Source organism: Centrocercus urophasianus, unplaced genomic scaffold (assembly GCF_019232065.1).
Source record: "Centrocercus urophasianus isolate 14NV4802_14NV808 unplaced genomic scaffold, USGS_Curo_1.0 seq_16, whole genome shotgun sequence".
Lineage (NCBI taxonomy): Eukaryota > Metazoa > Chordata > Aves > Galliformes > Phasianidae > Centrocercus > Centrocercus urophasianus.
Genome location: NW_024884711.1, coordinates 7,141,807 through 7,168,670, shown reverse-complemented (window position 1 = coordinate 7,168,670; position 26,864 = coordinate 7,141,807). Strand labels below are relative to the sequence as shown.

The following is a 26,864-nucleotide window of genomic DNA, read 5'->3' as shown; positions in this document are numbered from 1 at the left end:
TTTCAATCTCTGGTTTATGTTTTTTCCCTTTCTTTAGTCCCTGCAAAATAATGGTGCAGTAGTAGCTATGACAGGAGATGGAGTGAATGATGCTGTTGCTCTGAAGGCTGCAGATATTGGTGTAGCAATGGGACAAACCGGAACAGATGTTTGTAAAGAGGCAGCAGATATGATCCTCGTGGATGATGATTTTCAGACAATAATGTAGGTATTGATGCACTGTGCTATGTAGTTTTAATGAAACACTGCCTGAGTAAGGAAAGGAGGAAGGCTTTTTGCAGCAGAGTATACTTGTCCCAGGTATTAGAAATCACTTCCTTGCTGTTGTCATTGTGTTGGCAAAGTGCAGCATGTACCAGAGGATGAAAAAATAGTCTGTACATATTTCATTCTGGTGCGATAAGGATACATGGTCTTCTGAACTCATTCTCCATTTTTGTCATTTCTGGAAAATGTGTGTCATTTGTTTGTATTTTTTAATTATCTACCTTGATTCTGGAAGCAGCATCAGTGATGATGCGAGTCTTAAAAGGAGGAAATTTTTCTATTGACATTTCATTTTGAAAGCAGCCAAAATAAGAACATTGTAATTGATCTTACAGTAAAGTACAGTGACTGTCAAAGAACTTCAACTCCACTCTTTTCTTGACATTTGTGTTTGTGCTTAAATTAGTAGAAATAACACACTTTCTTCATTTGTTTTAAGCTTTGTTGCAGTAGCCTTTAGTGGTATGGTCTTTGTTTTTAATTGCAGGTCTGCCATTGAAGAGGGTAAAGGAATTTATAATAACATAAAAAATTTTGTTAGATTTCAACTGAGCACGTAAGTCTGAAGCATTGTTGACAATATTGGAAGGTTCTAACCTCATTGTGATTGAACCACAGCCTCACAAAGCAAATATGAACTCATATGAACATTTTAGATTTCACGTGCTGATAGACTGTACTCGAAAATATCAGTGGTCATAATGGCAAAATAATATTAGGATTGAATTTTTATTATTTTGTACTTGGTGGTTTGTTTCATTTTCAGAGGTTCAGAAAATAGTTCAGTAAGCAGACCTCTATTATAGTTTTTCCTGTTAAAAAGTGAAAAGTCAGTAAATGAGAGGATGCACAGAAACAGGATAGCACTACCTTGGTGCTTCTTTAAACAAGTGGTGGCACAGAGCTGTGTCAGAGGATACTCAGACTGAACATGGGAAAAAATGTCTTTACCCTGAGGGTGGTCAAGCACTTAGACAGGTTTCCCATCAAGGAGGTTGATTCCTCATGCCTGGCAATGCTCAAGAGGCATTTGGACAGTGCCTTCAATAACATGCCTTAGCTTCTGGTTGGCCCTAAGGTGAGCAAGGAATTGGACTTGGATGGTCTTTCAAAGTCCCTTCCAGTTGTTCCATTCTATTATATTCTCACCTTTTAAAGTTAGAATTATGGTAGTTGTGATTGAAGTAATCAAAATCTATATGTACTCTTAAATACATCAAGTTTTGCTTACAAAGCAGTTATCAGTAGATCTTCAGAAATGTTCCATGCTGACAGTTATAAAAATGAATTCTTTCAACAGGAGTATAGCAGCATTGACTTTAATCTCACTGGCTACATTAATGAACTTTCCTAATCCTCTCAATGCCATGCAGATCTTATGGATCAATATTATTATGGATGGGCCTCCAGCTCAAAGGTAAGTAATTGCTTACCTTTACTTTAAATTCTCTTAGAGGTTTGTGGTTGAATTACTTAAGCAAGGAAGAGGGTTGCTTGTAGAAGAAACTCTGTTAAGTGTTTAACTTCAGTGATGTGTTCCTGAAACAGAGCAATTTTTTTCTTCTCATTACAATGTTTGCAGTGTAATTCTGTGTTCATTCATTTGACTTTCTTTGGTATCCAGCAGTGGTTGGTTGGGGAGCAGCATGATACCTACAGATCCACAGCATCCAAGATTCTGGCTTCTGTCCAGAGTCTTCCTCTGACTTTCTTCACTGTGGATAGGCGGTGGAGGGAGCAATGAAAGGGAGCTAGCAGTAGAATTCCTTAGTCATCAAGGTAGCAGAAAGGGTGGGCATTGCTAATACTGCAGATTGTTGTTTACTAATTCTGTACTGTCTGACAGAGCCCAGAATTATGTGGTATCTGAAAGTGCAGTGCTGAAATATAACCCGTTACTGATACTTATAACTCAGTGCTTTAAAGGTGAAAATAACAGATGCTTATTTAAATGAAGTGATTATTAAGCTGTAGAGAGAAGATTCAAATCTGTTTTTCCCACCTGTGAAATCTAGTCTTTGTGTAGAAGCAACAAATTATGATGATAAAAATCTGAGCTACTTCTTTAATTTTAAGCCTTGGGGTGGAGCCTGTGGATAAAGATGTTATTCAGAAGCCTCCAAGAAATTTGAAGGATAGCATTCTTACCAAAAACTTGATTGTTAAGATACTGGTGTCATCAATAATTATTGTGTGTGGAACACTGTTCGTCTTCTGGAGAGAGGTATGACAAAAACACAAAACTTTAAGCGGTAGCATATTGAAGTCATTTTGATTCTAGCGGTTGGAATTTGGAATTCAGAATTTGCATGAACTTGGTTGCAAGATATATGTATGCTTATTTAATAATAACTAAGATTAGAGAGGATGAATTTCAAAGCAGTTGAAATGAGAAATAGAGTTTTTAATACAGACTTTTCTAGATCCCAATTACATCTGGGGAACCTTGGCCAATGCGAAGTAACTCTAAAAAAACCAAACAAATAAAAGCAAAAGCAAACAAACAAAAAATGTCACAGCCAAACAAAAACTTACAGCCAGGTTGTTAGGAAACAGCTGTTTGCCTTTCTTTTCCCAGTAGAAAAGAAAGCTGAACTTTTAGCAGTGCATCGTAGGATTCTTGGTATTCTGTCTGCTTGCATTAAGGTTTGTCAAGTCTTCGCAGCTTGGATCTAGTTCTTATAAATTATGTGTGTGTCATTTCTGTTATGACTTCTTGAATGAGCTTGGAGCAAGCAGATGGTTTTGCTTTTATGTCTTAGTAGAACTTGTATTGTTGCAGTAACTGCATTTAGTTGCTGAAGCTTTAAATTAAAGCATGCTAAAGCCGATTTTATTTTTTTGTTGGCAGTTAAGAGACAATGTAATAACACCTCGAGATACAACCATGACCTTCACCTGTTTTGTATTTTTTGATATGTTCAATGCTTTGAGTTCTAGATCTCTGGTGAGTGATTAATATTGCTATTTATGTAGTATTTACATCAGTACCTCCCTTCTAAGGAAGATCTTGCTGTGTTTTGTTGCAAATGTACTTTACAAGTACTATTAAGCTTCAGAGTTGTAAAAATAAGTGAAAGGGTTAGCGTTCTCAAGTTGTGATACGAATGATGTTTGTTAGTCATGCTGGTGTTCTGACAAGGGCAAGGAAACTCCTAATAAAACTGTTAGTGTGATGGTCCCTTGTATTGCTGCGTGGCCTTAGTTGAGTTTTTTCTTTCCTGGAAATCTTGTCAGTTCAGTAACTTTTTCAGAATCTGAAACTTGTTGAAGGCCTTTCAAAGTTTGCAGCCCTAGGAAAGCCTAAGAAAAAGTGCTTTAAGAATTCTTTCTGTTTAAATTTTTGTTCTAAGGAAGACAAAGTCTGAAATTTTGTGTTAGTGGAATAAATTACACATTGCTACATTTAATCTAATTTGCAGTCTGTTTTCTGATGTGAATGTCAGGGTAGACAAAAACACATCCTTCTCGTACAGTGGGCAACTTCTAATGCATGGCACTTGTAGAGAAGTGAGCTCAATAAATAAATTCTTGACTGTGAAAGCAAGATTTGCACTCAGCTTACCATTAAATTATCCTCTCAAGAACGTGTTTTGGATTATCTTCAAGGTTAGCAATTCAACAATTGTTTTTTTTTTTTTTTTTTATACTTTTATAAATGTTGATATGAAAAAAGTTATGAATTATTTTCCTGTCTAGACAATAAAAATTACATGTACAGTGTAATGTATTGCTTGTTTTACAGACCAAATCTGTGTTTGAGATTGGACTTTGCAGTAACAAAATGTTTTGCTATGCTGTCCTTGGATCTATAATGGGGCAGTTATTGGTCATTTACTTTCCTCCACTTCAGAAAGTTTTCCAAACAGAGAGCCTGAGTGTCTTGGGTAAGAAATGTTCCTTTTCAAAGAATGGTACATGAAGGATTAATTTGTAGAAGCACTGGGTTGTGGTAGTGGGCATGGTGCTTAGGGACGTGGGTTAGTGATGGATTTGGTTGTGTTATGTTGATGATCTTAAAGGTTTTTTCCAACTTAAATGTTCAGTGACTCTGTAAGAGCTCTTTCTATTTGCATACAGCAGGAAAACCAATCCTGCTGATTCTTTTTAAGAGGGGAAAAAATACTTTCAGACATTTTGTTTGGAAACCATAATTAAGTGCGTATTGCACACAAAACAGATGATTGTGTACTTAGATTTCTGAAGTGCTTGAATATTTTAGGAGTTTTAATGAGTACTGATGCAGGCAAAAAGGAACTAGGTGATCTTAAAGGTCCCTTCCAACCCAAACTATTCTATGATTCTGTGTTTTTAGATAATTCTTTGTCTTTTTATCCTGGTGTCATTTCTGACAATATCGTTTCAGTATAAAGCTAATTATGTTGCTTAGTGTTCTTAGCTTTTCTAGGTATTAATAAAAACAGTGTTATGAAATGCTTTAAGAGTTTGAAATAGCGTGTGTGTCCTTGTGATTTGTGCATGAACTATGCACACTAATTGTCTGGTTCTGCAAAATGATTCTTGCTTCATTTCTGCTCAAGTTACCCAGTAATAGGCAGGCAATTTGAAGGTCTTGTAAGCCATATATTCCTTTGTCAGTCTGCCCTCAACCTTAAATAGCAAGTTTTAAAACGGCTAATTATCTTTTCCAGATTTACTGTTTCTTCTGGGACTCACTTCCTCTGTGTGCATAGTAACTGAGATCATAAAGAAGTTTGAGAGAAGCAAGGAAAAGATCCAGAAACATGGAAGTTCTTCTTCGTCAACTTCGTCTTTTCTTGATGTATGATGCATATTGCATTCTTTTGTTTGCAAACTTAGGGATTGCTGTCTGAAGATGTAGGAGAAAGCAAAACAATATTTGGAGGATTAAGAAGTCCTGAGGGCTTTTGACAAGTCCTTTGTTTCACTGGCTAATGATGAACATTGATGTTTCAAGACTGTTTAGAATTTAACTTCCAACCGTGGGAGTAACAATTGAAATTATGCAACTTTGGTAACATTTTTCCTCAAACCAATTTACTTTTGAGATTTAATGGGATTTTGTGTGTGGGGGGGTTAACTTAAAGAACGATCTAAGCCCGAGTCCCATTTTCTGCACTTAGAGACATAATTGTATAAAATTCTTCTCTTAGATATAAATATTTTAGTTTGTTTTTATTTAAAACATTGTACTATTTTACTTTTACGGTGGTGGGACTTTGCTACTAATACAAGGATTAAAAAAATATTTCAGAGGCATTCCACTGGGTTTAGTCTGTCACAAGAGTGCCATATTCTAGCTACTGTATTTATTTACTTCACCCTGCAATGTGTAAGCGGCTCAAGTACCTTGTGCTACAGGTTTTTTTTGTATCTGGAGGTTTTTTCTTTTTGCACAGGATGTGACCGCTGTCGGATCACTGTTTGTTCTTTTCTTTTTCTGTGATTGAAAAGCCTATACTGCAATTTGAAGTAAATGTTTGCTTTTCTTATGAGTGTGGTGTCTCTTTGCTTTAAAAGGAACTGGCATTTACACCAGATTGTCAGGCTTGTGATGGTTTTGGATACCTGCTTTGTCCCACATTTACTTGAGCTTACAGATGCTAGATTACTTGATTAATAAGGCAGTACTAGTATTGAAATATCTGACTTACAATTATGTGGTATACTGAATTAGAAAGCAAACATGCTAATTCTCACTCTAATGGCCAAAAATCCCAGCCTTCTTTGAAATAAGCTGATTTTTTCCTTCTGCACCCCTCCTGTTCTTTTTTTTTTTTTCTTCCCCCATCATTACAATAGCTTTCTCTTAGGGTAACTTAAAATTTTAATCTTCAAAATGACTTTTTGTGGATCAAGAAGTGTTGTGGTAGATTAGTATCTTGATGTTAGAAGTAATTTTTGATATATGATAATGTCTGGATATTCAGTGATTTAGAAGCAAACAGCTGTGTTCCTCAAAGTAGTCTTGCAGCTCTTGTCATCGTTGCTGTTAGAGATGGACCAATTATGCCCTGAGGAAATGGAAGGAACAGTCATCCAGTGAATCTTGAAAAGATGATGTGCAGGAACTCAAGGGAGCTGAAGACAGAATGTAATAATATCTTTTGACTGAAAGCATGTGGATGCACATCTTCCACACTGCAGCCTGCAAATTGTATTTTGTGTTGGTGTTGGCTCAGAGGCACGCTGTCACAAGATGGTCCTCCTGTCAGTAAGGTTACTGAGAAATTCTAAATGAGCAGTGAGATGTTTTTGTACGTTTCTTTGTGGCTTGCTCCAAGTGCCATCCTCAGAATCTGGAAAGTTCATGGAAAATAAGGCAGATTGGAAGGTATTGTATGAATTACCCTGCTGATAGGTTATTCTACTTAGTAAGGGGAAAGACTTTAGTATATGGCACTCACCTTTACTATAGGATGTTAGCTAAACCACTGAGCTGATAAGGCCTCAAACCAGAAATGATCTTTTTTAGCACAAATTTCTCATTTCCAGCAGTTCTGCTTTTCAGAAGTTGAAAAGATTTATCAGTGTTCTTCCTGTTGGACTGTTGCTGTCTTTGACAAGTGGGTCTGTATTACCAGAGTGTTCAGTATTTTAGTGCCACTTCAGAACATTTTAAAACATCATTAGTAAAGTATTTAAAATTCTTCAAATCCCAGTAAAGGCGCAGTAAAAACTGATGATGCGTGCTGACGAAGAATCACTTGCACCAGCCTGCATTTTGAGAAAGTGCTGCAACTGTATCTTTCACCTAGTAAGACTTCTTGTTGATAATCTCCATGGGATTTGACTGCTTCATGCTCTGCATTTGTTCTTGGAGTCCTAGAAATCCAAGTATGTAGAGAAGTGCAGATAAGCACAAACGTATTGACTTAGGGCGGAATTATTATTTGCTAGGCTTTAAACAAATTTCACAAAGTGCTCATTTGCCAGCCTAAGTCTCACCTTCTGAATTTACCTGTCAGTGTAGACAAGAAACAAAATTTAGTCCCTGAAGAACTATTAATTCTACCTTCTTCAAAGGTGAACTCACTTAAAGTGAATTATACTGAATTATGCCTGAGGCGTTCCTGCTGTATTCCAGCAGAAGGTGAAACAGTAACTTATATAACAAGTAATTCATCTGGTAGTTCAATCTCATTATTCGTGAGAAATGCTTGGACTGTCTGAATTCTATTGCTTTTTTTTTTCTAGCTCCATTTTTGGTCAATATCACCTAGCAGAATGTTTGAGATTTTCTTCAGAGCAATTCAATCAACAGCAAGATCTGTCCTCAAAAATTGACAGGTGCTTCATGTAGTGTGAAAATAGGCAGCAATTAAGTAACTTAGTTGCTCTTATTAAAGCACAGAATTGAGAAAGAGCCTTTTATTCTCTTATTGTTTCTGGTTGTTTTTCTCCCAGAAGACGACTAAAATCCTATGATGACCCAAAGAACACCAAAACAAGCTCTGAGTGGTGATCCTAGAATCAGTTTGCATTGAGAACACATTTCCAGTAAAACAATTTTTTAATCACCAAGTCAGGACTCCCAAAGGTGGTCTCAGAATGTCTTGTGAACATAGCAGGTTTTAATCCAAAAAACAGAACGCTCGAGTTTATCCTAGTCTTTGGAACCAATTCAAGATTGTGCTTCTCAGCAAGGCTCAGGAATTATTTGAACTCTGGCGTTTTCCCAACATGGGATGAAGGTTAAGATCTCTTCTTACAGCAACAACAAAGTGAAATCAAGCACGCCCGTATTTTTTTGTTTGTTTTAAAGACTTAAAATGGGATGATGATTATAAAAGCTATGAAGAATTATAAGCTTGGGAATTGAAACACATGAGATGATAATGATTCAAAGGATGATTTGGACTAATAAGAATTTACGTCCTTAGTTTCTAAAATCATGAACTTAAATATAACACCTTCCACCTATTAAAGTCATCTGATGGAAACGCGGCTGTAGATGGCTGTGAACGGTCAGAAAGGTGTTGAGCAGTTCTGCTAACTTGCTCTGTGGTTGAGTGTGAGTGCCACCTGCTGCTAACTGGGAAAGTAGCAGTTCTGTACTGACATTACTACCATCTCAGCTACCTGCTATTTCAGTCTGTCTCAAAAATAGTTTTTCTGAGTTAAATATACAAATAAATGTATCAATTTCTCATTGAATGTATTATGAAAGTATCAAGACTCAGCTGTACAATATCAGAAATCATTCCTGTAGTTTTTGAGGCCTAGGTTTTCCACATAGAAGAGACTAAGACAGCATATGGTGATCAGCCTTCAGTGGCATCTGCAACTCGCGTGGGGCTCCACACAGCAGCTTTCCATCTGTGATGCTTCCCCATAGTACATTGTGATCCATCTATGAACAGGGCATATCTCTTCATTTTCTGGTAGGTCACTGTATGGTGGAGCCTCTTTAATACCCAATACTTCTGCTGGTGAAGTTCCAAACTTCTTACCTTCAGGTCAGTCCATGATCACCTCTAAGATTCCTGGATGGCTGAGGTTCCCCATCCAAGCTCGTTGTGTGTCAATGCAATCCACTTGCTCCATGCGGTACCAGTAGCACGATGGGTGGAGGGAACCTTTCCCTTAAGCATCCACTTCAGCAATGACAGCTACCTCTCCATAAAACTACAGATATTCTACTATCTGTGAAAGTGATATTTTTTTAAATTTTCAATTTCAATTTGATTTGTAAAACTGTAATCATACAGCAGCATAGGTAGCTGCTTCTCAGACACAAGTTTGAAAATAGATGTTTTCAAAGTCAGAAGCAGGCAGGGAAAAGGAAGGATAGTAGGCTTGCTTTAAGTGTTCAGAAAAAGAAACATTCTGAACTGCTCAAGTTCTTTACTCTCATTTTCAATTAGACACCTTTTAATCATCCAACCTCCACTCTCCACCCATACAAAACTCAGACACCAAAGCATGTTGTATGCAGCACCTCTTTTATAGGAGCCTTTGTTACAAAAATACTAAATCCTGGAGGGAGACTCATTGGTAAAAAAATAAATATCAGGAGCTTGTATGAAAACAGCCAAGCAAATTCCAATACAGTCACATTTTAAATATAATTTCTTCTGTCTCTGTGACACTGGAAATTATTATAGGAATAATGCTCTCAGTCATCCACACTGAGTGATGCAAACCTATTAACATCACGTAAACGCTGAGTTTCAGACACAGCACACCTGACAGCCTTTGTCTTTTTAGATGCTTTTTTCTTTTTGCAGGACTCAGATTTGGCCTCTGTTTTCTTCTGAAAGAAGTCTGGAGATACAGTTGATATGACTATATTCAACAGAACCTGATAAAACTCAGTCATTTTTGGAGAAGAACTGAACAGATTTTCCACTGAGGGTGTTGACTTAAGCTCTTGATACAGTCCATGCACGAGGGTCCCACTGTAGAGCCTGCTCAAAGGAAGGAGAGAATTCTCATTTGCTATCATACCTCAGCAGAAGTACAGAAACATGCAGCGTAGTGGGGAGAACAAACCAAACACCCCAACCACGTCTTAACTACATAAATATTCAACAGCGGGCCCCTAAGAAATATTCTAAGTAGAGTTTTCTCCATATTCTCACCTTTAAAGAAAGGAGTCCGAACTGTGCTAAAATTGGCCAAAGCAGTTTATGATGCAGACATTAAAGCAACATGTGAAAGCACTTCAGAGGGAGCTTATGTGGAAAGCAGATCTCTGAAATGTCCTTACCTAGCTAAGTCTGGCTCAGGGAGAGGACTGCAGAGTAGCTGGTTGAGATACAATCCCATCTCAAGACAGCACTGCCACTGGCAAAAGCCATGTGCAGCATCTAAATCAAAGTCTTTATTTTGCAGTTTCTCTTCCTTCCATTTTAGAAATTCGTTAAAAGCAAGTCTGTTGTCTTCTGGGTGGAGAACTGTGAGATCTAGGTTATGGATAGAAAATGACAGACAAATAAATATCCTTCTGTCAACACACAATAAGTATCAGCAATGTATAGGGCCTACAAACTACCAGTGTTTAGTTGTATTTCTGGAAGCCTACCTAAATGTCTCAACATTAAGACATAGAGTGGAGAAAAAATGTGAGTATCATTATCCATATGAATCTGAAATGATGAAAATAGTAATTCTGTCAAGTACTTTCCCAGTTCTGGGAGTGAATCCATTTGAGAAGATTACCATCTCACTCCATCCCACTCAAGAAGCAGGTGGCAGTCATTTTCAAGCAGCTTTTGTAGTTCAGAGCCTAAATCAACAGAATAACCCTGGCATGCATCATCTTTGGCATCATATCAAGGACTCTTCCTAAGAAAATGCCACCTTACCCCTAACATGTAGAAATATTACTGAAAGTACTCACCTGTGAGTAAGTACTCACAGAAACTGTGATTTCTGCATCCGAAATTGTATCCTCTGGAGACATACCTGGCTCATTTGTTATCCTGTGCAGTTCTCCAGCTACTATCATTAGAAGTAGAGCCTTTACGTGATGCAAGTTCACTTTAGGTTCCGAACAACGCGTCCAGTAACAGGTTACAGCAACAGGGAGCTGTAAGTGGGCAGGGACAGATTCTAGCAAACTCATTTTCACTCCTAAAGTCTCCAGCAGAAGTAGCTGACGGTGTGACATTGGCACCTGAAAATAAGCAGAAGATCTTGAAGGAAAAAAAACAGACTTTATTTGTTGCGAGTCATTTCCAGAAGGCAGGTAAGATAATTTAAACTAGCAAATACTTTGTGGTTTTAATTAAAATAAAAAGTTAAGTGTCACAGATACTCTGAACAGGAAGTATTTTTGAAAAACCACTTAAAAAGGCAATTTTCACAATTGCCTGAAGTCAGCTGGATTTTAACAGGCTTCAGTGTCTCCTGCAAATCAGGTGATTGACATTACGTTCCTATGCAAAAGTTGACTTTGAAAATTCAGCAGGTGTAACATATTTAAGTTCCCTTGGTATGGCAAATATGTCTGTGTAAATTCATGTCTTCAAAAAGTGGCCCTTTTTTGTGAGCTGTAATGGTGATGCTTGTTCTTGGTATGGCAAGAACACACCTGTTACCACAGTGAAACCTTCAGTGTACAGCTTACCTTTCTCATTTGCAGTATGTGAGCTCATAGCACATTCCTTCTTTGCTGTGCTATTTAAAACACAGCACCACAAACTGTCTACATGCAGTGCTCACTGCGGAACTGGAGCAAGGTGCTCAACTGCAACATAAGTGTTTTGCACATCTGGATTGGGATGGTTGTGCTTATTGCAAAGCAGCCGTCCCACAAACAGAAGGTAAACTGAAGCCAATTTTGCCAAGAGTACTCTGAATATAGAGGACCGCATCTTGTAACTTGTTGAATTGGTAATTTGTATATATTTCGTGAGGAGAGTTATTATAATAACCAAAACTCAACTTCAGTAGGGTATACAATGCAAGAACACATTTAGGTATCATTAATGTTTCTGAAAGTCCCAAACCACACATTTCACAGATATCTGCATGCTACTCATTCAAAGTAACAATAAACCTGTACCACAGCAGGGACAGACAACATTCACAGCCACCAGCTGCTGATGACAACACACAAATGTGCTACTGTGGGTCTGATGCCAGTGGGCAGAGCACATGGAATAGGTTCCCCAAGTAGGTGGTTGAGCCATGGATGTGTTTAAAAACCATTAGAATGTGGTGCTCAGGGACATGATTGAGTGGAGGGTTGTTAGGGTAGTATGGTTAGGTTGTGGTTGGACTTGAACTTTAAGGTCTTTTCCAACCTGAGCAATTCTATGATTCTATGTGTAGTATGAAAAGGCAATGATTGTATTTCCAAAAGTTTCAAAAAGAGGTATGAACCCTGGGTGTTTCCCATTCCAAGGCATAGTCTCAACCATAAGAAACCATGAGAATTTAAATATACCACAGCTAATGCTGACTAGAACTAACCTAGTACAAACTTCCTTTGATTACAAGTTGTATTTTTCAGGTGCTGTTCTGCTTGGCAAGGAGCAGGGAAGCACGCATAGCAGGATGCATATTCGGAGCAGGAGGAACTGCTGGATAGCTGCAGGTTTACAGATGAAATAATAATGCTGATTTTTAGTAAATTTAACTTTGCTCTGAAGTATCCGTAACTTGATCAAATTCAAGTTAAATTTAGTAGTGTTGAACTTTTCTAAACCTTTCTAAATTTCACAGAACTGTGAGTCCTTTCCTAAAACGACAAAAGCAAATATTAGTTTAACATTATAGGAAGGACGGGAGGAGGGCTTACACGGGATGATTTAGCAATGCTATCCATGCACGCTGTCAGCCTGTTATGTAATTTGGCTTGGTGCACTTGGTAGGGGGGAGTGAAGAAATGTGCTTAGCTCCTCAGCCCTCAGAAGCAGGACTGTGCGTAGCCGAGCATTTGCTCACTGAAGCCGCTGGGTTCGCCAATCACCTTCAGTGCCCCGCTGTCAAACACCCCACCTCCTAAGCGCGTGCCACGCTGCTAACCTGCTGCGACGAGCACTTACCTGCACTAACCCGTCTAGAGAGAAGCCATCATCGCCAAAAGGCGCGGGGAGTCTCGCCGCTTGGACAAACGTCTTTTTAATTGACTTCTGCACTCGGTCGAACTCGCAGACGGCCGGCAGCGCGCCGCTCCGTGCCTCACGCCGCGCGTCGGCGCCGGGAGCCGCGTGCAGCAGCAGCAGGCCGTACAGAACCCGCCGGATGGGCAGCGCGGCGCTATGCGCGCTGGGCCGCCGCATGTCCTCCACCTGGACGTGGAGGAAGGTGCTCCTCAGAGTCAGGACGTTTGCGACGAGCGGAGCCAGCTCGCCTCTGGCCAAGGCGCCCAGCAGCCACGGCGGCAGCCCCGAGGCCTCGTCCTCCTCGCAGCGGTAACGGCCCTCCGCGAAGAACTCCTCGAGGTTCACGTCGGACGGCGCGTAGTCCCGCAGGGCCTGGCGCAGCAGCTCCCTCACCGCGTCCCTCCGCCGCCCGCCCACGTGCTTCAGCACGGCGTCCGCCGCCTCCTCGGGCCCCGCGAAGCCCGCCAGCCAGCCGAGCAGCCCCCGCGCGCGGCCGTGCTTCCCGGGCAGCCGCACCCTGCCGAAGAAGCCCTCGAACGCCGCCGCGTCTACGTAGTCGTTGCCGCTTACGACGGCGAACAGCGGCAGCGCGCTGCTCCTCAGCCGCCCGAAGTGCCGGCAGAAGCTCTCCGCCTCGAAGCGCCGCGCGGGGATGTAGCGGCCCGAACGCTCGGTGCGGACGTCCCGCCAGCGGAAGGCGCTCAGCGGGAGGTATCCGCCCGCCAGCGGGAAGATGAAGAAGTCGCTGTCGAGGGACAGCACGGGGCAGCTCCAGCGGTTGGCCAGAGCCGCGACCTCGCGGTCGGCCTCGGCCCAGCACTGCACGAAGGGCACCGCCGCCCGGCGCAGCACCTGCACGAAGGCGTGGCGCGCCAACAGCGGCAGCGCGCGGCCGCCCTCCCCGCGGGACAGCCCGTGGGCCGCGCGCAAGCGCTCGGCGGCGCGCTCCCGCAGCGTGCCCAGCTTCCTGTCGGCCGCCCCGCGCCCGCCGTCCAGCACCACGAAGGCGGCCACGGCGCAGGAGCGCAGAACGGCGAAGAAGTCGTCCGCGGCCGCCGCGAACGGGCCGTAATCGCCGCCGCGGCGGAAATCGGCGGCGGAGGCGAAGAAGAGGTGGTAGTAGAGGCTGCTGCCGTCGATCACCAGCTTGGTGTCCCGCACCCGCAACTCCGCGAAGAACGAACCGCGCTCCTCCACGAAGCCCGTCAGCCCCGGGACGCCCATGGCGGCGGCGGCGGAAGCGGCCCTCCGGCCGGGCCCTGCGCGCACGCGCAGCGTCGCCTTGACAACGGCGCCGCTCGGGCCCCGCGGGCTGAGCTGCGGGCTGGGGCTGGAGGGCGGCATCGGGGTGCTGGCAGGTAACCGCCCAGCTTCACGCGGCAGGGTGCCGAGCGGACGAGGGGGGGGATGGCTTTAAGATAAAGAGGTCTGTGTCGTTGTTAAGGTGGTCTGTAGTAAGTAAAGTTTGGCTGCGTTTTGCCACAAAGTCGCGCTCCTTGGGGCAGCGTGCCAGCAGCTCAGCAGGTGGGTATTGAAATAGGTCGGTGCACATTTGGTTACTGTTAAAAAAAAAAAAAGGTTCCAAACTCATAATCTTCGTTTAGGCTCCCTGTTTGTAGGAAAGCAATCCCTTGGCACCAGAAGTTACACGGTTGGTAAAATAAAGTTTTTTTTTCTTCTCTTTTCCAAACGAAACAAAGCATTTTCATATGCAGTGCTGATGAGACAGCAGTAATAACTCTGCTGATGAACGGGTATTAGGACGTTTCTTTGCACTTGAGGATACTTTGAAACAAATAATGCAAATAAAAAAGCAAAGTAACAATACCAGTGTTGTTTTGGCATGTAAGGAGAAGCATCTGCTCCTTGTCGTTTGGAATGAGGAAGGAAAAGAAAATAAAGTCAGTCCAAAAGCATTTTCAGTCATAGCAAGCCAAAGTAACAGCAAAAGTTTGCTTCTGCGCTCTCTGCATTTGCAGAATTAGGACCTCAGGCAGACAAGAACTGCAAAACAAAGCTAAACTATTGGAAAGGTGGATTGCAATCAAATTATTCTAGCAAAAGAGAAATGAAGAACTTCTGGCAGAAGTGAATGTTGTTGAAAATCCTGTAGGTTTGTGGTTAGCCAGGAAGCTTTGGTTTGCAGAAGCTGGTAGCAGTCAGTCACTCATGTGCTGACAGATGGCAGAAAGATGGTGGAAGTTGAAGGGCAAATGAAAGAGTAAATAGCTTTCTAGTTAAGATTAGTATATTAACAAATCTTTTTCCTTCTGTTTCAAGGATTTCCTCTGAACATCTGTAGAGGAGTGAAAAGATTTGAAAACTGCATTCTAGAGAAATTTGGGTAGTTTCTGTTACACGGAGCAATGCTGAAATTTCAAGAAACTGCTAAGCATGTCAGCATTTCCAGCTCTAATTCTGCTTGCTCAGATGCTGCTATTGCAAGGAGATACACTATTCAGAGGAAACTTGGCAACGGGAGCTTTGGAAGCGTGTATCTGGTTTCTGACAAGAAAGCAAAACAAGGAGATGAATTGTAAGTAATCCCTTTACATACTTGAAAAAAAAATGGTTTGGACCGTAATTCTTGCATTGTAGATGTTTCTTTATATTGATTTGTTTCTGCTCTTAAGTTTGGTGTTGCAACATTTACTGTTCAACTGTAGTGAGGACAGAAGAGCAGACTTTATGCTGACTCTTTCTTTAAAATAGTTTATGAGATAAGGAGGATGTCAGGGGAAGTTCTTTGCAGAGACAGTGGTGAGGTGCTGGAACAGGCTGCCCAGAGGGGTTGTGGATGCCCCTCCCTGGAGATGTTCAAGGCCAGGTTGGATGGGGCCTTGGGCAGCCTGGTCTGGTATTAAATGTGGAAGCTGGTGGCCCTGCCTGTGGTGGAGGGGTTGGAGATTCATGATCCTTGAGGTCTCTTCCAACCCTGGCCATTCTGTGTGATAAGTCTGTGTCATTGTGCTTGTATCTAACTTTTATTTATTACATAAGACAGAGGGGAGGTGAGTGGAAAATCTCTGACCCTTCTCTCCGTAGTGATAGTTAGTTTACTTAAAGCTGTGCAACAACTGATGTAAACAAGAAAATAGCTTATTCCTAATGTCATACCTTGGACAAGTTACTAATGTAGGAACATTACATTCACACACTGTGAAGGACCTGGTATTTATCCAGAACTGAGGTAGATTTCTTCAATGTCCCACCAAGAAGCAGGGCGTGGATGTATGCCAGTTTTCACAAATTTGTCTTCTTTGTAGCGAATTTTTTTCATTAAAGACTTAAAGATTGTAATTTATAAGCTGTGAGTAATTATATAAATATGTATTATATAATTGGTGTGAGTGTAATGCAGGTGTGTGGTTTATATTTGGAGGCCTTGCGTTTAATAAGTAAATCCTGTTCTGCAAGTTAATAAAAATGCTTACGAAAATGCTGGACATTTCATTTCCTGCTCATCCTTCTTCATCAAGATGATACCTCTGTTTTTAAAAATGTGGAGGATGAGAATCCTTATTCTACTAAGTCCTGCTGCAACAGTGTCTAGCTCTGTAATGGTTCATTCAGCGCTCATTAAAGCAGTGACGTTTTAAACATGAGCAAGAAAATGTCAGAATTTCTGAACATAGAAATAGATTTCCCTTTTTATTTCTGATGTTTTCTTATTTACTTTAGCAAATGCTTGGTGACACCCAATTGGAATTCAGGAATTATTTCATGCCCCTATAAGGACTGACGCTGTTACTGAGGTGTCAAAAAAGAAACGCTGCAGTACTGATCTTTGTCTTAATAACTGAGTTGTGTAAATGAAACTTCAGAAGAAGTAGTCACAGAAATTCCAGTAAACAGCATTTGCATTTGCATTTGTTGTATGCCTTACTGATAGCATTATTTCTCTTAATTGCCAGCAAATCTTGAGTTTTATACCTGTCTGAAGGTAGGCAGGTCTCATCAGTTTGACTGATAATCCGCTTAGGATTCCGAAGCCATAAAAGACAGATGAACATTTTCAGGAAGCTGGGTGCCTGGATGTCATTGGACTTCATTGTATAGAAATGTTTGTGTATTGGTTTGAGACTTCCAACAAATGAAATTAGAATGTGAATATCTCTGTTTTAATCCAGGAAATTTGTGAAGCTTTTTGTTCAAGGTGTGAAAAATCCAGTCAATGTAGTTGACAGCCAGAAATACATTCTTCCTTTAAATCTGGGGGTCTGCTAGTCTTTTCTGATGGATGTGTCGATGAGCACTAGCATGATAAAAAGAACATTTTAATTATTTATTTAGTGCTTCAGTTGTGGTGATAATGACAAGGCATTCTTGGCAGTGCTGCTGTAATAAATGTGTGTCAATGACGTGGTTCTTTCACTTGTTGCCCTTCAACACCAATTTGCAGATTCTCAGCTCCTTGGATCCGGGTTGAAGGCCGCTAAGTTCTTTGATTTTTCTGGCTGGGTTTTAGATCTCTCATGGCTCTATCTGTGGTTTGATTGGTTTATTTTTTTTTAGATGAAAACTTTGAAAATAGTAGTAGAAACAATTTATGAATTTTATTTTCCTGTTGGCATCCTTTACCATGCAGATAGGATGACTCCCTCGGCTTGTATGACCATTCAGAATTTGACTGAGTATGGTTGAATTCAGAATATTAGCAGGATATTGAGCTCTGGGTCCTCAGTTTCCCCCTTCCTTTTCCCCCTTCCTTTTCCCCCCTTCCCACTACAGAACAAACTGCCAAACCTCAAAACTCCAGGAATGTGTATTTTGCCTTTAAGTAGTTATTACCTCTATTTTTTTTTTTTTCCTTCAGTTTTTTTTCTTTGAAAACTTAAATTCTTAATGATGGTTTTTTAGACAAACATTTACTGCTTCGGCATTTCATGCCTGTGTTTGAGGCTGTCAGTCCTCAGCCATCCCCAGGCCAGGCTGTGAGTATCAAAAAGCATATTCTTTTTTGCTGTTGTTGTTTGTGAGTCTTTATGTTGTTTGTGAGTTTTTATGACTGCACGAGTATTTAACTATCTGAAGCACTGATATTATTATGCAGTTCACCATTTTATCACTAGGGGATACTCGTGTATCACCGTTTTTCTCTGTTCCTCTGAGCAACGGATGTAAGTCGAAGAGCAGATTGCCCCAACTTTCTGTCATTTTCTGTTCTAAAAGAAGACAAAAATAGAGGCCCCAGTGATGTGAAAGCTCGAGCTTTAGAGTTTAGGTACTTTCTTCTCTTTAACCCTATCCATTGTTTAAAGTGATGAAATATACTGCTTACTGCTTGTTAGATTTTCCTTTGAGAAATACGTATGTTTTCAGATGAAAAATTGTGGTTTTTTTTTTCGTACTCATTTAGAGTAATGCATGTCAGAGTGTGATCCAAATTATGTTTATTACCTGTTAAAAATATATATATACATATGTATATATATTTTTTAGAGATCTGAAAGCACTTTGGCAGAAAAAGGGGAATTGAGATACTTAAGTCCCAAGTGACCTCAACAGAATTAGATTTCTATTTTTATTGTTTCAGAGATGGTTCAGAACGTACCAAGAAAAATGTTTACGTACACACAGCTGACTTGCTGAGCTCTTGTGTGATACATGTGAGTTGTGTCTTGTACAGATGACACGGATAGCAAGTACTGCTGCTGTGGTGGTGTATGTAGCTCTTGTCCTACGCACTGCTCTGAAGCATTCCCTTGTATGACTCATTCCTTTCCTCTTTAACCTCCTAATTTGTATGGTCTGTAACTTGTAATTTTTTATAGCCTTTTATGTTTGTGGTGCAATGTGCTTTCTTTTTTACTAGATGACTCCAAAAACCTTTATCATTTTCATTTTGCCGTGCCCTGTTTAAACTAGAAAATTATATGTTAGTGTAAACAGCTGTCAGTTACATACATAGCTAAGCACCCGAATGTCTCAGCTAGGGAAAATTTTTACTCACACAACACATTTTCTAATGTTGATGAGCTCCATTTTCCTTTAGACAGTAAATTGTTTCTAGTTGTCATATAATCTTAAAAATACTGTCACAGGATTGCTTTCATTTTACTTAGCTTCTCTGCCTATACAACTTGTTTTTTCTCCTTTCCCAAGTAGTGTTGTCCAAAATGAAGAAGGAGGAAACCAGGCTAGTGATTAGTACTCTGGGTTGAGATGGTGCCCATGGAGTTATTTCAGACTAGCCATCGGCTTTAGGGATCACACTTACCTCTTGTCAGAACTGCTTTGTGTAGATACGGAACAAATAACTCTCTTGAGTTTGATAATAATCTCATAAAAAGAAAAACACAGGTTCTTGTGTTTAGATATTTGGCTAGGGAATGTGATTTTTGTCTCCTTGCTTGTGTAGCCAGTTAGCTCGTCTGCTCTCCATCTCTTACAAGAGCTTTTGATTCTGTTGAATGATTCTCATCAGTTATTATAGAGGGTTACACATCTCAAAGACAGAAATTCCTCCAACTTTGGAAACTAAACAGCAGACAAGAGAATAAAATAATGGCCTCATAAAGACAAAGGCCTTAACCAGGAGAAGACTTCCTTATGAAAGAGTGTTTCTTCTGTAGTAGACAACTTGTGCATGGGAGATATCATAGATTTCCTTGTGTTTGGGAAGAAGCTATGGTTAGAGTTTTTATCGTCTTAGACCACAAATTCAGGTAGGCACAAGAGATATTTATAGGAAACAAGCTTCTTAGTTCCAGTTTAAACAGAATGGCTTGTTTTCTGTATTATTTGATATTTTCACCATTAGATATTTGCAAATCTTTTGATTCTGTACATTCATTAAAAGTGAGATTTAATTGCCTAATATTGACACTACCCTTTTGTTCTACTACTCTCTAAAATGAGCTTTGATAAATCTGTATTTCAAATTGCAAACTGATTTAGGTGATATGTAACTGAAGTTCAGATAAGGATTGCATCCTCCTGCAAATATTTGCTTAGTTTTTTAATCTTTTTCCAGGGTTTGAACTGATTTTAGGCATGGTAGATGGGAATGCAAATGACTGGTTGCCTATTAGTGGAGTTTTTTATTTTTTTACAGGCTCTGGTGTTGACTCTTTTAGGAAGAAAAAATGGTAGCTTTAATAAGGGTAAAAATGACTTCTGTATAAGTTTTTTTTCCCCCTTTTTTATTTTCTAGAAGTTGCATTAGAAATGAAGTTGGACCTGTGTCTTTGTTTAAGTAGCAAGGGAGAAATAGTGCTACACAGTCACTTTTCCAGACCTAGGTAAACCTGCTGTGGAAAACTGTCTATTAAGAATGATTCTTGGCATATATGTGGCACCTTTTCCATTCTGGGACCTCAGAGCACTTTTCAGAGCTGTGAAATATTTTTACCCAGTTTGTAGATGGGCAAGAAACAGAAAGGTTAAAGAGTTTGCATGTATTCATGCGGGGAGATGGTGATAGGCCTGGGAAATAACTGGACCCTATTTGCTGTGTCATTTGTTGGTGTTTTGAAGATCCTGCTACTATTTAGCAAGATTAACTGCACTGTAGATGCACAACCCTTGTCAAGAGCTCAATATGGTGAGGGCAAGTTCTACAGTTTGGATGGAATCTGTCTGTATGTGGCAGAAAGGAAGCCTGGTTTCCTACAGTCTTGCATCCCATGTCCCCTTGTCCTACCACAAGAAGCCCCACTCTTTCACTGCACCGTTATGACTACACTCAATTTCCTGGAATGTCCTCTGTTTTCACGGCTCAAGTTTCTTCCTTCCCTCTAATATTCCTCTAGTATTGTAGATAGTATTTGTATTTTCTTTCTGTATGACCTAATTAGTGGCTAGGGAAGCAGCCCGTTGAGATGTGGTTGTCTGTGAAGATTTGCACAGCTGAGGTGACTGTGCTATGCACAGTGCCATTTGGCAGCTCAAACAGTGTAGAACTGACATCCAAGGGTCACTAATTGAAAGTTCTTGCACTTCCTACTTAGAGCATTATGTAATTGCTTGAAATTGCTGTTCTTCTGACAGGTTTGATTGAAACTGCACAGTACGTCTGCAAGTGGAGTAGTGATTGGTAGTTGGTCAATTCTTTCCTTTGTATAGACTGTTAAAAATATTCCATTACATTTTATCGCCACGTGACAGATGGCAGCAGAGGGGCAGCCTGACAAAATGGTGTCTGACATGGAAGTATGAAGCAAAGATGTGGAACTGAGTTCCTCCATATGGAAATTAATGTAGACATTCATTGGCACTTGCTGAGTATTTGAGGAGACCAACCAGTGGATGTGAGCACAGTGAGCTGGGTGGTGTGTCTCACCACTGGTGACAGTGACGTGAATGCAGATTTTGGGTGGCCGTGCAGATTTTGATGAGCCTGGCATGCAGGTTCTTGTTCATTGCTGGCAAAAATGCATAGTTAATGGTGTTGACTACATTGAAAAATGCAGTTTTGCTCTATCAAATAGTGTTATTGTGCTCTTTGTATCTATTGTAGTTGCCATGATAATAAGTACAAAGTTTTGGAGCAACCTACATACTTTGAATTAATCTCCAACTTGCCAGTTTACTTGATCTTTGTTTTCTGTGTTCAGTTCTTTGTCAGCATATAATAGGTAAATGCTTTGAAGCATAGTTGATCTAATTTGCTAGGAAGCTCAAGTCGCTTGTATGTCCAACTACAACACCAATTTTATTGGCAAAGCTTTTCAATATTGTTTCTAAGAAAGAGTTTGCATGAGTTTTTTGTAAACAAAGAGTCAGGTTTTGAATTTTCTTGAATATTCAGAAAAAAAATTACTTAAAATTTACAAATTCGGAGTGCAGAGCATAGAATTTTGTTTCTCTTGTAGTTTGTTAACTGGCATGTGATTTTTTGCAAAAGTGCTTCTCAGTTTTTTGAGGTGCTTGCCTTTGTTTCTGGCCAACATGGTAATAATACTCCTGCAGTCACTTTTATCCTTGTCCCCCTGAGTGGTTACTCACAACAGGTAATTATGATTAAACACAATCCCTTTTTGTAACAGAGATTTACAATAGCCCGAAGGACAGTGCTGCCCATACAGATACGAATCTCCTGATCAACTGCGTGAATTGGAGCTCTGGGTTAAGTTTCACTTGCTCGTAGCCCTGCATAGACAAGCAGATGAAGTAGGCGGATGGGGACTTCTGACTCATCCATATTCATCAGGTTCTTACAGGTGCCCTTGGTGGAAAGCACACAGGGATGTGCCAAGCTCCCCGGACTGCTCCTGCAGGTGGTAGTCGTGGGGTGTCAGCCGGCTTCTGCGCCTGCCTTGCATTATGCCATTAATCCAGGCTCGCACTAGGATTCCTTGGAAACTTAGCTGAATAATTTATCACATGGTTTTCAATTATTTATGAATTCTTATTACAAATGAAATAAAATCTAAAGGCGGAAGAGTTTTGTAACTCATGAATATCCAAGTGACAGCCAGCAGATTGCTTTGTCGCTAAATCCCTGTTTGCTGCCCCTTTGCTTCTCTGAAGGCATTCCAAGGGAACGCCCGTTTGAAGCCAAACTGATTAAAACAATAACAAATGACTCCCTCGCAGTCACTGTGTGCTTGTTCATCTAATTGTGCTGTTGGCCTTTTCTTGACTCCCTCATTTAGTAAAAAGGAAAGTTAAAATCCTTCAGGTCATTTTAGGTGTTTGAAGAGATATTTGTGATCTCCTTGGAAACTGAGCAAAGGTGCAGTTCATAGAGGACCTTCCCTGTCATCGCTTTATTTTATGTAAGCTTTTCTCAGTGAGCTGCTTCTGCTTATTTTAGCCAGGTGTGCCTCTGCTGCTGGATGTAAGGCTTGGGGCACCATGTGTCACTGCTTAGTTGCAAAACCGTCCTCAGCCCCAGATGAGAGGTAACACCGTGACATGGACAGGGACTTCTTGCTGATTTAGCTAGGGTAGCTGAAGAAGTTGCCCTTCACAAGCTTTCCACTCAAGTGGCTAAGCCTGATTTTCATATTCTGTGAGAAATGCTAGGGGAGTCAAGACCTAGATAAATGTCTGAGTCCTTACAGAAACCTCCTGATGTTAGCTTCTGCTCTTGAGTTTTAGTTTAAGAGTGTACCTGCAAATGGACATTGAGTTTACTCTATATACCACCCCCACAAAGCTGAGCTCCTACAGGTTCCCACAACTCACTAGGTTGTGATCTTGTGTGCAGGCAGCAAGCAGGGCTGGTGGTTGACTTAATTCTTTTTTTGTAACGTTTACAAGCAGTATTTTCAGCACTGAGCACAGAGTTGTGCTTAAGGCATTGTTGGTGAATTATTGGTGCTTTGAGGTGCACGGCACAGACAGAATGTAATGATTTTGTAATTAAGCAAATGTGCCTTGAGGTCACCACTGTCTGATTCATTTTATTGAAACCAATGTTCAATTTTTATGCTGTTGTAAGCTAATTTAGTAAGAAAATGGAGAATTATAGTATATTACTTCAGGCCAAATTGTGACCACCTGACTCAAAGATTCTGTGTGGTTTTGCAGTATTTGTATATAGCTGCCTATATTGTAGCTCACTGTACATAGGTCTTTCCAAAAGTAGTGCATTCAATTTATTTCCATGGAAACTACAACAGATGAAAGAGTACAATAACACTGTTGGATAGAGGAAATTCTCGGCTATGCAGCACTATTTTTCAACATGGTCACTACCATTAGCTGTGCAGTTTCACCAAAGATGAACAAGAGAGGCTGCATGCTGTGCTCATCAGAATCTTCCTCAGCAGAGGTGACCAATCCTCTGTCACCACTGCTGAAATGCATCACCCACCACCTCACTGTACTCACATCCACTGTTTGGTTTCCATAAGCCTTCAGCAAGCATTGATGAATGTTAATGAGCACCATTTTTTCTGCATGAAGGAATTCAGTTTGCGCCTTTGCTTCATCTGCACTTCTGCATTAGACACCATTCTGCCAGACTGCCCCTCTACATGTCTGCAATATGTAACAAAATATTGGTTGAAAGGTTTATTCTCGACTGCCATACCACCCAACATCTACCTCTGCTGTTGGGGGCCAACATGATAAAACAGGAGGTACTAGTTTTGGAGCAGCCCTTGTCAACAAGGTATTTTCTCTGAAGTGTGCATCAAGGATATTGTGTTTCTTCCATGCAGAACTAGCTCTCTGTTGCATTCAGCACGTTGTAATGAGAAAACAATTGCCATGAGTGAAATGAAATCTGGATTTATTGACAATTAGTGTATTTTTCTTTCATTTTTTTCCTGTTTTTTGTTACTGTTGTTCTGCTTGTGTGACACATTAGTAAATATAAGTCCTATGTTTCTTTTGCCTACGTGATGTGTCCTTCATGCATTCTGAAATATCATTTCAGTGTTGATGGTTATTTACTTTTGTTTTGCACATAATTCATGGATTTCTAAGACCACAGTATCAAACTCTGAAAAGCATTAAAAGATTTTTATCTTACAATAAATGTATATACAATTAATTTCTTCAGTTACTATTGCTTGATCTGCTTTGTCTATGCTTGTAGACTTCTCAGTAATAAGCTTTTATAAAGCTGTAAGCTGTCCTTTTATCTCTCCCTACTCACTCCCCCTACCCCACCTTCTCTGCTTTTTTTTTTTTTGTACTATAGATAATTCAATGCATATCAGAAATAAACATTGAAGGAATTGCCTGATGGAAAGAGACATGTAGGAAGAATGAGTTTTCTCATTAAAGTTGAAGCAATTAGTATTTAAATTACGTATGGGAATTAGTTTCACAGGAGAAACAATACTGCTGACATAAATATCCTTGCAACATTGAAGGGAACGTAATTCTGCTTACAAATATGTTTATGCTCAGTAAAGGACCAATTATGTTTTACACTAGAAAATGTTTTAATTTGAATTTCTATAGAATAAATTCTTACACTGATTGTCAGTGTGTCTGGTTTTCCTTTGCCACTTCCTTCTCTTCCAAATTGTCTGTTTTCTGTAAACTGATGCATATAGATGAGGTGATATGTGGGTGATATGTGGTGATATGTGAATTCACACCAGTTTTAGCATAATCAGAATTCTTTATGGCTTATGCTATAGCTAAAGAGTTCAAGTTGAAGAAATATATGTGTAACTTGTTAACTGAGAGATGTTTAATCCCATTATAATGTTTGAATGCACAAAATGCTGCTTCCAAACTTTATTTCGGTAATAATAGCTGCTTCTTCTGGAAGGGGATATTAATTAGCAGAGCTCAGTTAAAAATCAGATTTATCAAGTGTGTGTAAAGAAAAATGCCTACTTCAGATGATTTGGTGTTTGCTGGAATTGAATCTGCAAAAGATATAGAGGATAACTAGAGTATTTAGTTCTTGTCTTGTTCCATCTGGAATCTGAAAATTCATCTAGATTAGTAACAGCATGACATTTAACTACATTCTTAAACACTAGGCTGTAGAAAAAAGGATGAATGAACAGTAGATGGTGATAACGCAACACACAGATTTATAATTATTTAATAATAAGAAAAAACAAAACACAACAAAAACCAACTCTAGAAACAAGGTATTTAGTTTATACCCCGTAATGTCTCTAATAATTTTCCTGAGAAGACAGAAATCTCATCCATATAATTGATGTCTGTCAGTATTTGTTTCAGAGCTGAGATGTCCCAACTCAAAATATCTCAAAGATTTATTAAAAATAAATAAGTTTTAGTATCATAATAATGTTAATAATACTGTCTGCATAAAGTGTTACTTATGCTTTATATTATATGCTTTTATGCATATAATATTTTTGGATTGCATTTTTGGAGGTGTTCAAGGCCAGGTTGGATGGGGCCCTGGGCAGCCTGGTTTAGCATTAAACATGGAGGTTGGTGGATCTGCATGTGGCAGGAGGGTTGGAGATTCATGATCCTTGAGGTCCCTTCCAACCCTGGCCATTCTGTGATTCTGTGATTCTGTTATGCTGACACTACTCAATAATGTTAATAATACTAAAATGTCTTCGTCAGCGCTGCGGAGAATAGCACAAGGACTCTGCTTTGCTTTACAGTTACTGATTTTTTTCAACATTGGCACATATGGTTGACCAAGAATAGTTTGAAGCACGCCCCTTTGTATATGTGAATTTGTACTTAGTGCAGAAGAAAAATGCTTGCAACTAATTTGTTTCAACCTTGTTCTCTGAAATGAGCTTGTCCCAGGAAATATATTCTATGTTTTTGGAGGGTACTAATTAAGAACTGTTCATTTTCAAATAACCATAAACTGTATACATCATAAGCTGAAGCATCAGTGCATACGTTAGGGCTTTTATAAATTAAACATCTTGAGAAATACTAGTAGGTGCTATAATTGTGATTTATTGATGGAAATGGAAAATGAATCGTCTACTTCACTTGTGAAATGTCATCACCATAGAATCACAGAATGGTTTGGGTTGGAAGGACCTTAAAGCCCACCCAGCCACAATCCCCTGCCATGGGCAGGGCTGCCACCCAGCAGCTCAGCTGCCCAGGGCCCCATCCAACCTGGCCTTGAGTGACTCCAGGGATGGGGCACCACAGCTTCTCTGGGCTGCTGTGCCCAGGCCTCACTATTGTCTGAGTAAGAATTTCCCCCTAATACCAGACCTAAATTTCCCCTCCTTTAGTTTAAAACCATTCCTCCTTATCCTATCACTACATGCCTGTGTAAAAAGATGATTCCCCCTCCTGTTTTCAAGCTCCCTGCAAGTACTGAAGGGCAGTAGTCTCCAAGCTGAGTAAATCCAGCACCCTCAACCCTTCTTCATGAGAGGGGTGCTCCAGCTCTCTCATCAGCATCTGAAGATACTTAAGTGTTGTTAAATTCTTTAAGATCTTGAGATCTTGACAAATAAGGGAGCTTGGCAGTCACCAACAACATGACTTTTAATGAGAGCAAGTGTTGAATTCTGCACCTGAGGTGGGTTAACCCTGGATATACAGATAGACTTAGGGACGAGACGCAGGGAAGCAACTGAGGTCCCTGTGTTTGCTCAGCGCAGACCGGCGGAGCTGAGGGCAGGCCTCATGGCAGCTGCAGCTCCTCACAGGGAGTGAAGGAGCAGCGCTGAGCTCTGC

The 26,864-nt window shown here is 40.3% G+C and overlaps 3 protein-coding genes across 6 annotated transcripts in view; 2 read left to right on the top strand and 1 right to left on the bottom strand.

The window, feature by feature from the left end:
• Positions 1–5,744, top strand: part of ATP2C1 (ATPase secretory pathway Ca2+ transporting 1) — a 45,246-nt gene extending 39,502 nt beyond the window's left edge. For all 3 annotated transcript variants that reach the window (XM_042816448.1, XM_042816449.1, XM_042816447.1), the window contains 7 exons: positions 38–204; positions 755–823; positions 1,568–1,684; positions 2,344–2,491; positions 3,119–3,214; positions 4,013–4,154; positions 4,920–5,744. In XM_042816448.1, coding sequence (XP_042672382.1) covers positions 38–204; positions 755–823; positions 1,568–1,684; positions 2,344–2,491; positions 3,119–3,214; positions 4,013–4,154; positions 4,920–5,056 — 876 coding nt within the window. In that variant the 3' untranslated portion in view covers positions 5,057–5,744. The remainder of the gene's footprint in view (positions 1–37; positions 205–754; positions 824–1,567; positions 1,685–2,343; positions 2,492–3,118; positions 3,215–4,012; positions 4,155–4,919) is intronic.
• Positions 5,745–9,175: 3,431 nt separating this feature from the next.
• On the bottom strand, positions 9,176–14,049 carry ASTE1 (asteroid homolog 1). Its single transcript, XM_042816450.1, has 4 exons — positions 12,747–14,049; positions 10,660–10,870; positions 9,962–10,157; positions 9,176–9,659 (listed from the first exon to the last, which is right to left on the bottom strand). Exons 1-4 carry the CDS (start codon positions 14,028–14,030, stop codon positions 9,368–9,370), a joined length of 1,983 nt encoding a protein of 660 aa, XP_042672384.1. The 5' UTR covers positions 14,031–14,049; the 3' UTR covers positions 9,176–9,367.
• Positions 14,050–14,112: 63 nt separating this feature from the next.
• The window catches only part of NEK11 (NIMA related kinase 11), an 85,537-nt gene continuing 72,785 nt past the window's right edge, over positions 14,113–26,864 (top strand). For both annotated transcript variants that reach the window (XM_042816453.1, XM_042816451.1), the window contains exons 1-2: positions 14,113–14,164; positions 15,087–15,342. In XM_042816453.1, the coding sequence (XP_042672387.1) occupies positions 15,173–15,342 (170 nt within the window). In that variant the 5' untranslated portion in view covers positions 14,113–14,164; positions 15,087–15,172. The remainder of the gene's footprint in view (positions 14,165–15,086; positions 15,343–26,864) is intronic.

What these genes read in the sequence shown, in the direction of transcription:
- ASTE1 (XM_042816450.1), bottom strand. Translation starts at nt 14,030, where the DNA reads ATGGGCGTCCCGGGGCTGACGGGCTTCGTGGAGGAGCGCGGTTCGTTC. An exon ending in CAGGATAACAAATGAGCCAG is followed by an intron (nt 10,158 to 10,659) that starts GTATGTCTCCAG and finishes TCCATAACCTAG; the next exon opens with ATCTCACAGTTCTCCACCCA. An exon ending in CCTGAGCCAGACTTAGCTAG is followed by an intron (nt 9,660 to 9,961) that starts GTAAGGACATTT and finishes TCCTTTGAGCAG; the next exon opens with GCTCTACAGTGGGACCCTCG.